At 40.9% G+C, this 14268-nt stretch overlaps 1 protein-coding gene across 5 annotated transcripts; it reads left to right on the top strand.

The window, feature by feature from the left end:
• Positions 1–1415: 1415 nt before the first annotated feature.
• Positions 1416–13720, top strand: LOC143142509 (splicing factor U2AF 35 kDa subunit-like). 5 transcript variants are annotated; one of them, XM_076303438.1, is made up of 9 exons: positions 3497–3790; positions 3885–3956; positions 4201–4255; positions 4380–4446; positions 5548–5597; positions 6074–6172; positions 6517–6650; positions 8476–8568; positions 13458–13720. In XM_076303438.1, the coding sequence occupies exons 1-9, from the start codon at positions 3771–3773 to the stop codon at positions 13567–13569; spliced, it is 702 nt and encodes a 233-aa protein (XP_076159553.1). In that variant the 5' UTR covers positions 3497–3770; the 3' UTR covers positions 13570–13720. The 5 variants fall into 5 exon arrangements, with proteins under 5 accessions (XP_076159556.1, XP_076159557.1, XP_076159553.1 ...); XM_076303441.1 differs by lacking the exons at positions 3497–3790; positions 3885–3956; positions 4201–4255 and adding exons at positions 1416–1483; positions 2124–2211; XM_076303442.1 differs by lacking the exons at positions 3497–3790; positions 3885–3956; positions 4201–4255; positions 4380–4446 and adding exons at positions 1416–1483; positions 2124–2211; positions 3387–3453.
• Positions 13721–14268: the final 548 nt, after the last annotated feature.

Here is a 14268-nt window from a genome sequence, read left to right as displayed (position 1 = left end):
ATTCAGCCGCTAGGCGCAGCCAAAAAACAAAAAAAAAGTTCGGAGTTGACTGGTCCTGTGCTGTCAGTTTGGCTACATTGTCGGGAGAAAAGCAGGCGTTGCGACAAAATTCAGAGACAAAGTGCAGCCTGCAAACGGAGGACAAGATGTTTGGGCATTTTATTGTATTTTGCACTAAGTGTTGTGTTGTAAAACACTAAACTTGGATCATGTTAAAGTGTGGTTGTGCAAACTGTAAATTTAATCAGGTCGCGAGGTCTGACTCACCGTCAGTTTGACTGTTTTCTTAGTGATAATGGCATTCTGTCTGGCTTACCATACCACGCTGTAGTACGGTGGTTAAGCCGAGGTGCCGTACTCAAGCGTTTCTTTGAACTACGAGAGGAAATTGGACAGTTCTTGGAGAAAAAAGGCAGACCAGTAGCAATTTAAATGCCCGGAATGGGTGCAGGATCTGGCCTTTATGGTGGATAGCCTATTACACAGCACCGCCACCTAGCCTACAAATGTATTTGATCTGATGTAACCTAATCGTATCAGTTGATCGTATTGCTCATGCACTGCTAACTTATGTTTGTTAAATTCATTTTATTTTTCATACATTTGCACATTTACATTTTTAAGGCAGGATGTTAACTTTCTTCATAGCTCCCACTTGAGTTTAGTGTGGTGAGTTGGTTCAGGTGGTCAGATGTAAAAATGTAGGCCTATCCACTCAACTATAAAAATAAACCAGTTGTTTATGAGAGTGAAATGCATTTTATTTCAATTTCATTGGCCTCTCTGAATAAATGTGTAATAATCTAATATATCCCTTGTGATTATGTGCTACAAATGTAGGCTGAAGGGTAAAGCATAGCCTACTGAAAAAAACTAAGCTGGAGATTTGGGGTTGTCAAAGGATGTTTTGCAATTATTTCACTGGTCCGGCCCACTTGAGATCAGATGGGCTGTATGTGGCCCCTGAACCCAAATGAGTTTGACACCCCTGCTCTAGTGTTTCCTGACAGTAGGCTATCGCTATTTCACACAATTCCAACATAAGTTCGCCTATGATGGCCATGCTTCCTATGAGAATCAGCTTAGTTTCATTTAGGCTACTTTTGTATCTGAATATAATATTGTAAGAAAAAAACAGAACTAGGCTATGTCTTAAGAAGAATGTATTTATTTTGTTGGCCAAATATGCAAAAAGACAATAAAAGTAAAAGTTAAATAAAAGTTGTGATACTAAAAGGATTTTTTTTTTTCAAACCTTCAATGGTAGAGTAATGTCGCATGTAATATCCTTATGATTCAATAGCCTAAAAAATAAGTCTTATCTGACCAGACTGTACAGGGCTCGTTTTCAACCATGACGTAACCTAACCACAAAAGGTAGACTGTGCCGCAAATTGTGACTCGATGTCGTAAAATACAAGCGAATAAGCGACCCGAAAATGGCGGAGTATTTGGCATCCATTTTTGGTACAGAGAAAGATAAGTAAGTAGCACACCAAAGTTAAGTGTTTTTAGTAATACATGTTAACATGATTCATACTTAAAAGTACACTACAGCTTATAGCCTGTCATTTTTTCTGTGCAGGCGGCAATGTTACGCTAATCAAACGTGTGGACAAACCTTGCTATTCAACTAACGTTAGCTTTTGTAGAGAGGATGACATAATGTTAGCCTTGACTAAGTTAATAGTGAATTTCAAATCTAACATCAACAGGTGATGCTATGCCGAAAGAATCTAAGTAGTTCTGTACACGTTACCAATTCCATACAGCTCTTGTGGGATGCTGTTTAGCTTACCCTTTCAAACCTGCAGTTGTGACAAAGTCCTCTCAGGCTGTTTGTGATGAATGTGTCATGCTGCATTGGGTATTTGTGGATGCCATAGCCATAGTTTCACGCTTTTGTTTGATATGTGCACATTATGGCACAAATGAGATCATTTCGAAGACAGTCAGGTGGATCCTCGTTTGACCTCCTTCCGGTGTGTTGGGTTCATGCAAAATATGTATATTTTTTCTGCTCTGTGCAACTTTAAACGTATTAAACACCAATGCTTATGGTTACTTTTAAATAATAATACTAATGTAGGTACGTTTACCTTTGATTTATTCATTGATTTTAGGGTCAACTGTTCTTTCTACTTCAAAATTGGTGCATGCCGCCATGGCGACCGCTGTTCCAGGTTGCACAACAAGCCCACTTTCAGCCAGGTAAGATCTTTTTTATGTATGTGGGTAAGACATGCCACCATACTTCTCATTTTACTATCAAACCAGATTTCACATATTCTGTTAATGAAATGATTTTGCACCGTCCTTTTATGTAAGTTATGTGTTATGTTCTCTATATGTCTTTGTTTGACTAAAGTGAGTTCATTATACAGTCCATTGCGGTTTTTCCACCATGGTTGCCTGTATTACAGTTACTTTTGTTAGAATACAAATGCAACAAAAGTTGTAACAGACTCTCCATGCACCTGTCTATTTTTCACATTATTTATGTTTGTTAAACATGTTACTCTTGTCCCAACAATGTCATACGTTGCATGCATAACATTGATTGTGTTTTGGTTCACAGGCTCTGATTTTGAAACATAACACAACAACCTTATATATGAAGCATTACCTTACCATAACATTGTAGGATAGACTAGTTAAATTTCCAACTAAAACAATATGTGGGGACTCGGGAGACTTAGGGAGTTAACTCAGTGTAGGCCATTTTATAGAGTCTGCACACAATCATTATTTTTACCCCATGTTGGTTTTCTGAAGTAAAAGGTTCTCTATTTAGTCTTTGGCGGAAGACACTTTCCTCTGCATTGCTGTATAAACTACATTACAGTATAGTATAGTATAAACTATACTACAACTTGAATTTCCAAATTTCTTCCCTATGTAAGTGAACACAACATAGCATAGACCATCCATCAACTTGCAATGCTGTCTTTACCTTTGAGTAACAGTTGTCATCATGATCAGAATTAAAATATATTCATCCCAGTCCTAAAGTAAGAGAAGATGTCAACTTCCAAAGTCATAGTTTTTATGGAGCTTAAAAAATGGTTATTTAATTCTGTATTGGGTAGCATAAAACACATCACTGGGTTAGGTGTCTCTGTTAGAGAGACAATGAGACCTTTTCACTTAGTTTAGATCCACACTTTTTTTTTAAATTCAGATTTCTTTGCAGTTAAAAAAAAAAAAAAAAAATTAGAAGAAAGAAGAAAAAGTTTTTGATACAGTGGAGTCCACATTATTACTTCCCATCTCCAAACTGTAAACAACCAAACAACCACCACTTTTTTGTAGGTTTGCTCCACTTTAGGGGAGCTTGATGGGGAGATTGATTTGATTTGGATTTCTGTGTATTCCTCCCTCTGCAGACCATCTTGATTCAAAACATCTACCGTAACCCCCAAAACAGTGCAAAGACAGCCGACGCGTCCCGCTGTAAGTCCTATTACTCCACAGCAGGACGACAGGGGGGCGGCTAGTTCACCCCCTCTTTTTGTTATGATTCCGGCTCCTCCCGGTGTAGGTCCAGCTCAAAGCCTCTTGTGAAGAGGCAGCCTCAGCACTGTTAAACAGGGCTCCCAACCTTCCAGCACATCACCTGCTCATGGAGAACATTCAGAGCACCCCCTCTCGCTATGGCAGCAATGCAAGTCGGCAATGCACCCCTCTCTCCCAAATGAAAAAGAATGCAATAGGTATCAAAGAGCCTGAGCGTAATCTACCCTCATGTTGAGCCCTGTGTAGCAGAGCTGATGCTTTGCCTCCTGCACAGGTAAGTATTGTCTAGGGATGTGATCTGGGCCATGGTGTTGCAGTGTGGGCACGGCCATGTCCTCCGCTAACCTCCGCTTTACTTTCTCCACAAGGGGCTCAGAACTCTGCCTGACCACATCCTGTGAAGTTGGTGTTGTCATTCCAATCACGGACCAACCCAGCACGTAGATATGATATTGTTGTTTAGGGCATATGTGCCTTATTAGTGGCGTGTAAAGCACCTTTTTTGTATACATGCACACATAATGTATATAACAGTTGTTTGTGTGCATTTGTAAATTGGTATGTGTAAAAGAACATATATACATACATACATATAAAATAAAAAGTAAAGAAATGTTGATAAAAAATGAACTGTTTTCTGTTGTCTAGAGTTCATGCAGAGTTCTGCTCACTTGATATTTTCAGCTTCTCCAGATGTTCGGTTTCGTGGAGTCATCTAATCCCCCTTCTTTCCCCCCAGGTCAACCTTCTGTTCATGCAGTTTCTTGTGTTTACAAATGCTGATAATCATCAAGACCTCCTCATTTAAAACCCCAACTTTGCTTAGACCTGTAATTTACAAAAATGTACGTTTTGTATTTCAGACCATTGCCCTCTTGAACATTTACCGTAACCCACAAAACAATGCCCAGTCTGCTGATGGTTTACGGAGTAAGTTGTCCCCGCCTCATGTTCACTGGACCCCAGCAGGGTAGACTGCAAACGTCTGGGGCCCTCTCGTCTTTTGATATGATCACCTTATCTGCCATAATGTGTGTTATTGTGTTATTGGGTGTATGTTTGTGTGTGTGTTTGGGGGGGGGGGGGGGGGGTTTATTAAGCTACAAATTATACTCAGAATAACTCTTGGGGTATGGAAAGGGATGCTGCCATAGCAATGCAGATTTCAAAGAGTCTTTGAGGCCCAGTCTTGGCGCAGATGTCCAATAAATGTAGAGCAAAGCATTTCAGGAAGCCAACAGTAATTCAAACCAAATCTGAATAGCCTGCAATGTATCTTAAAAAGAAAATATTTGTAAACAACTATTGCTTGTAAACTACTATAACAACTTGTCACCGTGTGTTTTGTTTTGTTAAATTATTCATTTGAACAGAAACGGCAAACAGTAAAAATGCTCCAATATAGGCCTATGACAATCACTGAATTTTGTCATGTCTCTGAAAACACCACCTGAATACATCTTTAGTGGCATTGTCTTCCCATTCTCTTAAGTGAATACGCAAGAGCGGACATAATCAGGATTCATATTGTATGGGTGCAATTCGAGTACTAGTGTAGGAGCTTGCATGTATGCATGTGCACATAACCCTGTGCTTTTGTCCTTCGGTAAAGGAATCTGGACCATTTTTCCACTATTTGTTAATTGTCTCAGGTGTGGCCTATGAGGGGGTTAGTCTAAAGGGAGGAATTTAGGGCTGTATTTTGAAGGCAGTAATATGCTATAAGTTAGTAAATGTAGTGGAGTGTGTTCTTAGTGGACTGAGCACTTTTGGAGCACTCAGGCGTTGATAAATGAATACCAGATTACTGCCCTCTAATTAGGGCCCTTGAGGTCTTATTTCTTTGCACTTTATTGCTTTTTAATGTTAATTATATTGTGAATTTGTTTTTTTACTAACAAGCATGTCTCGAATGAAAATAAGATGTTTAAGTTCATAAAACATTTATCTGATACTTTATGGACTGCGGGCATTTTTTGAATCGCTTGAAGGTTTCCGTTTTTGATAGGTTGTGTTTATGTTGTTTGCCAGGTGCTGTAAGCGATGTGGAAATGCAAGAGCATTATGATGAGTTCTTCGAGGTGAGTATCCCTAGAGCCTGCAGAGAGAGAGAGGTTCAAATGAGTGTGGGCGCTGCCAGGGCACAATGTGTGCTGACCACTGACCGTGTATAGAGTCATTGGTGTGGGCACTGCCAGGGCATGATCTGTGCTGACACATTCCCATACCCCCTTTCTTGCATACAATTATCTCCTCGTGGTGAAACCTTGCAGCGTCGTCATGCGTTTGTCCACTATTTCACAATGAGGACACGGTACAATATTGACTTTGTGGAGCGGATGTGCAGGTGCTGTGTTTGTAGAAGGATGACGAGATTGAGGAAAGATTTTTTAGAGGTCGTCATTCTCTGACGAAAAAGATGGAGTAGCCAAAGGTTACATAACTGTTCTAAAATACAGTATGCTGCCATATTAAATGATTTCTTTTGGGTTATTAGGTATTTTAAAACTTTATGATTTTGTCATGAATTCTTCTTTTGTCATCACTTCTTCAACAGGAGGTCTTTACGGAGATGGAGGAGAAATATGGAGAGGTGGAGGAGATGAACGTGTGTGATAACCTCGGTGACCATCTAGTCGGAAACGTTTATGTCAAGGTTGGTAAAACGTGACCTGGGTTATTGGTGTATGGGTATCATGTAAACAAAAGTAAATGTTGAATTATACAACTGGTAAGATATGTTTTTTGTATGTATGCATCAGTTTTGTCTCCTAAGACTGTGATATTTTTCTCTTCAACCAACTATTGTGATTCATATAATATTTAAGGTGCATAAGTATCACTTTTTGTTGTGAAATGTTTGAGTGGGCCAGACTGCATAATAAGTAAGCAGTGTTTTTAAATAGCGTAATGACTGTGTAAACTTTAAAACCCCATTTTGTCGTTATCTTCACTTCACATCCACACACTGAACTCCCACTGCTCCTCTCTGACTGTTAGTTCCGCCGTGAGGAGGATGCAGAGAAAGCTGTGATGGACCTGAACAACCGCTGGTTCAACGCCCAGCCCATCCATGCTGAGTTGTCCCCCGTCACCGACTTCAGAGAAGCCTGCTGTCGACAATATGAAATGGGGTCAGTCACTTGCTCCCCCCCTACTATCACCTGTTCCACCTTCACTTCCTGGTGACCCAGGCTCATCTGTATGATACAACAGATATGTCCGGTCAAACTATTTATTCATTTTCTGATTGGACAAGAGCAGAGGCTTCACCAGACCCCTATTGGCCACAGTATTGAACTGCTGTGCCCCAGTAAATAAGTTAAGGTTTTTAACTAGCTCCTGTTGCCTATTTGACAGCAAATTATTATATTATTATTATCATTATCATTGGACTGGGCCCCATTAGAGTTTTTGGGTCAAGTGATACCCCTGGACAAGAGGTATTTCAGAGTAGGGATATCCCAAGACATCCCAACTCGGACTCTTCACTGCTAATAATCACTCTGATGTGAAAGATCCATTAATTCAGTCATTTCATAACATCACATTTGACAGTTACTATTTGCATGAGCCAAGACTGAAAGGTATACAATAATATCAAACATGTTCAATATTATCGTAGTATAAAGACGAGGAAAAGATTGTCTTAAAACAACTTAGACTGCCACTTTACACAAAACGATTAATGCTGGCCTTACATTGTACGTTTTCATGCGATTTCACAGTCAGCGACTGAATTTCCGAAGTTGGACAGAAATCATGGGAGTTGTATTGGAGTCGCAGTGCGCTCCCGTCAACTAGATTGTTTAGTGTAAGGTGCCAATCTTAGCGGTTTTAAGTCAGTCTGAGTCGATCTTTTTCTAGTCTTGACGTTCGATAATATCAAACATGTTAGATATTATCGCAAGTCTTTTAGTCGTGGCTCATGCAAATAGTGATGTGAACAATATAAAAAACAACTCTCCAACACCAAACAGGAAGGGGCAAAGTAGGTGACAGCTGTAGCCTATATGATTATTTGTTATTTTGTTTTTTATAAATTATTAGTCAGCTATTCCACGTGACAGAACGACTCTATATAGGTTAGGGATGTCACACATGAAACAATGCTGCAGAAATGCGAAAATATGACTGATAGGAGTAGGTTATCTTTTGAGTTCCTGTTGATATCTAGTGCACAATGGGAAATAATTTTAAGGAATCTAGTTGCAGTCTTGTAAATAGTGACCCTGCAAAATCTCGTCATTGAAAAATCATAGTCTGTGACTAGTCTGTGACTTAACAACTCTCTGACTTGTCTTTAGATGTGAGAGGGTCTAAGACTATAGTCTTTCAAAATTATTTACTAAATCTTTGCAAAGTATTTCAGTGTAAGGAGGGCATAAGCACACTGCAACTCCAGTAAAACTGGAAATGATTTCATACCAACTTTGGAAATGTCTCTGAAATCATTTGAAAATCAAATGATGTACGTCTTGCATAGAATAAAGACTTCTTGGTATACCTTAATCCCACCTCGCTGTGTTTGGCAAAAGTTAAGTTGCCACTAGCAGTGATATTCCTGCTGTGTCAGGCCACAGGTGCTGTCAGAGTGCCTCTTCACACACAGTGACCCCAAACTGACCTACTTATAGAACTAGCTCTGCCCAGAACCAATGTCTAAATGTTTTCAAGTGCAGGAACCACATTTCATTAAGGTTAGAGGGCACTGACTGGCATTCAAGAAGTGATTTCAGAGCTTGGTTATAGTACCTGCAGGTGGTTATTGGCATCTATACTTTAATACTTTGCTGAAGATTAGAATTTCTTTCTTTTTTTTTGTTAATGGTGGTTAAATCCACCTAGTTTTATTAGTTGTGACGGGAGAATCCTTATACTCTACCTGCTAAACAACATTAACTGAATCTTAAAATGTAAAGAGCTTTTGTGCCTGACGGCATTCCCTTTTCCCCACAGGGAATGCACAAGAGGCGGCTTCTGTAACTTCATGCATCTGAAGCCCATCTCTCGGGAGCTCCGGAGGGAACTGTATGGGCGCCGCAGGAAACGGTAAGCATTTCTGGAGACACACTTACACACTAAAGGCTGTGCCGTACCAAGCCAACAGTTGGCCTAAGTTGGGCCATTGGTAAGCATGTGTTGTAGTGTTTGCATTGTGACCCACACCATTGTCACATCAGGGAAAGAGAGGTAAAGTTGAGTATCGTCTGCATAGCAGTAATAGCTAAAATCCATGGGAGCAAATGAGCAAGGAAGTGGTGTAAGTAGAGAAAAGTAAGGGCCCTAATACTGATTCCTGAGGCACACCTGAAGTAAGGTCATGAGACTTTGATACTTGTCCCTGCCAAGACACCCTGAATGAACGCCCTTTAAGGTAGGATTCAAACCAGTTAAGAGCTTTCCCAGAAATTCCTAGTTTAGATAATGTAGAAAGGAGAATGTCATGGTTTACAGTATCAAAGGCTGTAGATAAGTCAAGTAGAATTAATGAGAACATAGTTAGAAAATGGCTGTCTTATTTGACATTGTTATTTGTACACATTGTAACTATAAAAATCACAACATGTAAACAGGGAAATATTGGAGTTCTTTTGTCACTATTGGGAGCTGTAGGACAGGGATTCCCAAACTGTGGTACGCGTACCCCCGGTGGTACGCGAGCCGCCACTAGGGGTAATCGAGATGAAAAGGGCAATGGCGGAAAGGAGTTAAAAATGATTAATTAATTAATACTCTAATTAATTCATAAATAATACATAATTTCGAATCGGGTTATAATGATATGGAAACGTGAAATTAAAGGAAATCATTTGTAAACTCTATAATAGGGTATGTTTTCATTAAAAAATAAGCTACACACAATAGGCTACACGTGATTTCCTGCGGGCAGCCAGAATATCTGGCGTGTTAAAGTTTCGTTGAAGTATAGGCTAGGTAGAAGGCTGCGTAAACATGGAAAACTGGCTAAAAACAGGGACACTGTCCTAAAGGCCTAATTAAAGCGATCGAAGAGGAGAAGCGAGAGAAACAGAGCAGGACACCGGTAACGATGGAATGGGATGGGGGGCAGACTAATGAAGGTGGAGATGGAGCGCAGGGGTATAAAAGAAAGAACGAGACAGAAAAGACTGCGCAAAGAAAACGAAAGTATGATGAGGCATATAGCCCTAGGCTTCACGTGGATTGGGAGACAGACTGCCCAAAGCCACAGTGCGTGGTCTGCAGTGAGATGCTACCTAACCATTCTAATGTGGTTCTCCACACTGTTTTTTTTAACGTGAGAGCTCATAGACCAGTTGCACATTTTTATTATGTTATCATGTAGTGTGGCTAATTAAACAACGATGCCTGGAATGCGTCAATAGAATGAGTTACTTTTTTATGTGTTGGATGGTGGGGGTACTCGAGCCGAGTCAATTTCAATTTCAATTTATTGTGCTTATAGAGCGCCAAAACATAACACATGTAGGCAATCAGAGAAAGAAGGAAAGAAAGGAAGAAAAGAAAAGCAAGAGAGAGGCCCATGGGTAACAGGGGCGAGGAAAAACTCCCTAGAATTGGAGATATATATAGGAAGAAACCTCGAGCAGATCCACGACTCAAGGGCCTGACCCATCTGCCTAGGGTCAATACATGACAGTAAGGTCTGTATACATGACAAATGCATATGATAGTCGGGTGTAGAGAATAAGACATGGTGTTAAGCACTTGAGCTGAAAGTTACAAGAGGTGGGATGATTACGTATCCGTTATGGTAATACATTATTCCTGATTTAGTGACAGAAAGTTCAATAGTCCAGCGTTGGAATTGTCCAGGGGAAGGGAGTTGTCGAGGGGCATGTGGTGGGTTGGCAGACAGGCCAGTAATCCAGGCAGAGTTGTCATAGGCTGGTGGTGGGTCGCTAGGCTGTACGGGCCAGGAGTCCAGATAGGGGGCAGTAATAGGGCAGTCGAGGATGGGACTTCAGGTGAGATGGGTGAGAGGAGGGCCAACACACGGATGGTTGATGACTGGTGATGATATACCTCACAAGTGAGGTACAGTAAGGGGGAAGAAAGAGAGATGTAGAGTGGGTTAGTATTACTGAAAATCAAAATGGTTAATGTCAATAAGTAATCAGTAGTACTATATATTGTTACAGTATACCATGGTGGGAATAGGCAAGAGAGGGAGAGGAGATGGAGAGAAGGGGGGAGAGGAGAGGGGGGGGGGGTTGTACGGCATGACACATAAAAAGTCCATGACAGCACTATGCTATAGCAGCATAACTAAGGCATGGTGAGGGGTAGTCGACACCAGCGCAGGTATGGTCAGTGACCACCATCGCACGCGCGACTGGGGTGCCAGTCACACGAGGACTCAGCAGGGTGGTCCATTCCAAAAACCCTGAGGTGGGTGAATTTCCACGCACCATACCTAACTATGGGAGGCAGTAAAGAGGTATGTTTTAAGTCTAGACTTAAAAATAGGGAGGGTGTCTGCTAGTCGAATTGAGGTAGGAAGATTATTCCAGAGGAGGGGTGCGCGATAGCTGAAAGCTCTGCCTCCTACTGTAGTTTTTGAGATTCTTGGAATTACAAGAAGGCCAGTATTCTGTGATCGTAGCGGTCTGGGTGGGTTATATGGGACTAGGAGATCTTTAATATATTCTGGTGCCTGGCCATTAATGGCTTTGTATGTTAGAAGTAATATTTTGAAGTCAATGCGACTTCTAACAGGCAGCCAGTGTAGAGATGCCAGGATAGGGGAAATATGTTCATATTTTTTAGTTCTAGTGAGTGTGCGAGCAGCTGCATTTTGTATAAGCTGTAAGCTCTTTAGACAGGTGTTATTGCAGCCAGCGTATAGAGCATTGCAATAATCAATCCTTGAGGTGACAAAAGCATGGATTAATTTCTCAGCGTCTGATAGGGATAAAGACTTCCTTATCTTTGAAATGTTCCTTAAATGATAGAATGAAACTTTGGTAATCTGTTTTATGTGATTACTTAGTGATAGGTCTTGGTCAATTGTAACTCCTAGATTTTTAACACATGTGGATGAGGATAGTCGGAGATCAGTAAATGTAGGATAGGATATCCCTCATCTTTTTAGGACCTAAAACCATGACTTCTGTTTTATCGGAGTTCAAAAGCAGGAAATTGTTTGTCATCCATGTCTTTATGTCTCGTATACATGTGTCAAGTTTGGCTAACGGAGTCAATTCGTCAGGTTTTATGGAAAGGTATAGTTGTGTATCGTCTGCATAAGAATGAAATTTAATGCCATGTTTCCTAATTTCTGAGCCTAGAGGAAGCATATAGAGAGAAAATAACAGGGGCCCTAGTACTGAGTCTTGAGGCACCCCATATTTTACCATAGTCTGGCTAGATGGTTCATTGTGAACCTGTACAAATTGTCTGCGGTTGGAAAGGTATGATCTAAACCAAGCGAGTGCTGAGTCTTTAATGCCTATCGAATGTTCAAGCCTGTGGAGTAGTATGTTGTGGTCTATGGTGTCAAAGGCAGCACTGAGGTCCAGGAGGACCAATATTGATACATGTCCATTATCGGCAGCGATGAGGAGGTCATTAAAAACTTTAACTAAGGCTGATTCAGTACTGTGGTGAGCTCTGAAACCAGACTGATATAATTCTTGGATTTTATTCATATGCAAGAAGGTACCAATTTGTTTCGAGACTATTTTTTCTAGTATTTTTGACAAAAAAGGGAGATTAGATATAGGCCTATAGTTGGCCAGGTTGTTAGGGTCAAGGGTGGGCTTTTTGAGGGATGGCTTAATGACAGATAACTTAAACGACTGTGGTACATGGCCTGATAGCAGTGAGTTATTTATAATCTGGAGCAAAGCATTATCCAAGAAAGGAAGAGCAGTCTTCAGAAGATGAGTAGGAATAGGATCTAGTAGACTAGTTGTAGATTTTGATGAAGAGATTGTGGAAGTGAGGTCTAATATGTCAATAGGTGTAAATGAATTCAACGTTGTTCGTCTCATCTGTGATTCAATTATGTTTTCGCTACCGTTCAGCAATGGAGTATGAATATTTGGTGAGACTGACTGGATATTAATCTTATCTCTAATTGTTTCAATTTTGTCATTGAAAAAGTTCATGAAGTCATTACTGTTTAGGCAAATAGGGATAGATTCGGTTACTTCGGCGTGGCTCTTCGTCAGGCGGGAGATTGTGGTAAAGAGAAATTTTGTATTGTTTTTGTTTTCTTCGATCAGCGAGGAGTAGTAAGTTGACTTGGCTTCGTTGAGTGCTTTTTTGTAGGTGATAAGGCTATCTTTCCATGCTTGGCGAAAAACTTCCAATTTAGTGGTACGCCATTTTTGTTCAAGTTTACGCGCTGTTTGTTTGAGTGTTTTTGTCTGTGTGGCATACCATGGAGCACGCCTTACTTGTTTTCTCATTCTCTTTTTGAGTGGTGCTACTGAATCAAGGGTTGAGCGTAATGAGTTCATCACATTATCAGTTAACAAGTCGACCTCGGCTGGATTAAGGAATGTCAGAGTCAGGATGTAGAAGGTGGTCCGCGGGGAAAAAAGTTTGGGAACCACTGCTGTAGGATATTGGAGCCGCTAACTTCGAGGCACGTGTGCTAAGCTAGGCTAGTGGTGGGTGTGTCAGACCGTGTTACTGCATGCACAGAGACGAGAAGGGTATGTATCAACTTACCTAACCCTAGGAGATACAGTGAATAAACTAATGTCCCAAAATGTTGTTGTGTCTTTTAAAAGAACAAACTATTCCAGAACTGAGCGAAGTATTAAACACATGCGTGACTGCCTGCAGAACAGCAGGTACGATAGACTGCAGAAGAGTAGACGGTACAGGATCCAAAGGGCATGTTGTTGGTCGAGTGGGTTACAGTGTGTGTATAATTAACTCATCTCTGAATTTTGCTTATTCTTTGTCTCTCTGACCCTCTTTAGGCACCGGTCGCGCTCACGTTCCCGTGAACGCCGTTCTCGTTCTCGTGACCGAGGCCGCCGTGATCGTGAAAGGAAGAGGTCGAGGGATCGGGAACGTTCTGGAAGATTCTAAAAACAGCCGTGATGCACCTCCTCTTATTTCTCCGTGTTCCCTTGTCCCTTCAGTTCTGAACCAGTCAACCCGACCAAAATCCATTTCAAATGTTGGGCTTTTTTTTAACAACTCAAGAAGCCTGATTTCTCAATAAATGACTTTGTAGTTATTCTGGACTAAGTGGTTTTCTTTCCACAGTTTACAGCCTAGGTTTGGCTACACTCCGCTAAATCCACTGTGTAATGTGAATTATGTGAGGATGCTGTTCATTGACTTTAGTTCAGCATTCAACACAATAGTACCTCTCACCTTGGTCACAAAGATGAAGGCCTTAGGACTGAACACCACCCTGTGTCACTGGATATTTGACTTTCTCACCAACCGTTCACAAGTTGTTAGAGTGGGGGGTCTGACATCTGACACATTAACCATCAGCACTGGTGCTCCCCAAGGCTGCACCAGTGCTGTAGATACATCTACACACATGACTGCAAAGCCAACAGTAGTCATACCTCCATTATCAAGTTTGCAGATGACACAGTGATCTTGGGCCTGATTAGTAACAACAATGAACAGCTCTACTTGGATCAGGTTGATGAGGTGGCACAGTGGTGTCAATCTAACAGCTTGACACTGAATATCAATAAAACCAAGGAAATGGTAGTGGATTACAGAAGGCAGCAGCAGAACTACAGTTACACCCCACTAATGATCAGC

The sequence above is a fragment of the Alosa pseudoharengus genome, unplaced genomic scaffold (genome assembly GCF_046254945.1).
Source record: "Alosa pseudoharengus isolate Yale_2024_CS ecotype anadromous, Long Island Sound unplaced genomic scaffold, YU_APseudo_1.1 YU_APseudo_1.1_scf_24, whole genome shotgun sequence".
Classification (NCBI taxonomy): Eukaryota; Metazoa; Chordata; class Actinopteri; order Clupeiformes; family Clupeidae; genus Alosa; species Alosa pseudoharengus.
Note: the sequence above shows the minus strand (reverse complement) of the source record. Positions and strands in the feature narration are given on the sequence as shown.

What these genes read in the sequence shown, in the direction of transcription:
- LOC143142509 (XM_076303437.1), top strand. Translation starts at nt 3,847, where the DNA reads ATGTCCTCCGCTAACCTCCGCTTTACTTTCTCCACAAGGGGCTCAGAA. An exon ending in ATCACGGACCAACCCAGCAC is followed by an intron (nt 3,957 to 4,200) that starts GTAGATATGATA and finishes TGATATTTTCAG; the next exon opens with CTTCTCCAGATGTTCGGTTT. An exon ending in TGTCGACAATATGAAATGGG is followed by an intron (nt 6,651 to 8,475) that starts GTCAGTCACTTG and finishes TTTTCCCCACAG; the next exon opens with GGAATGCACAAGAGGCGGCT.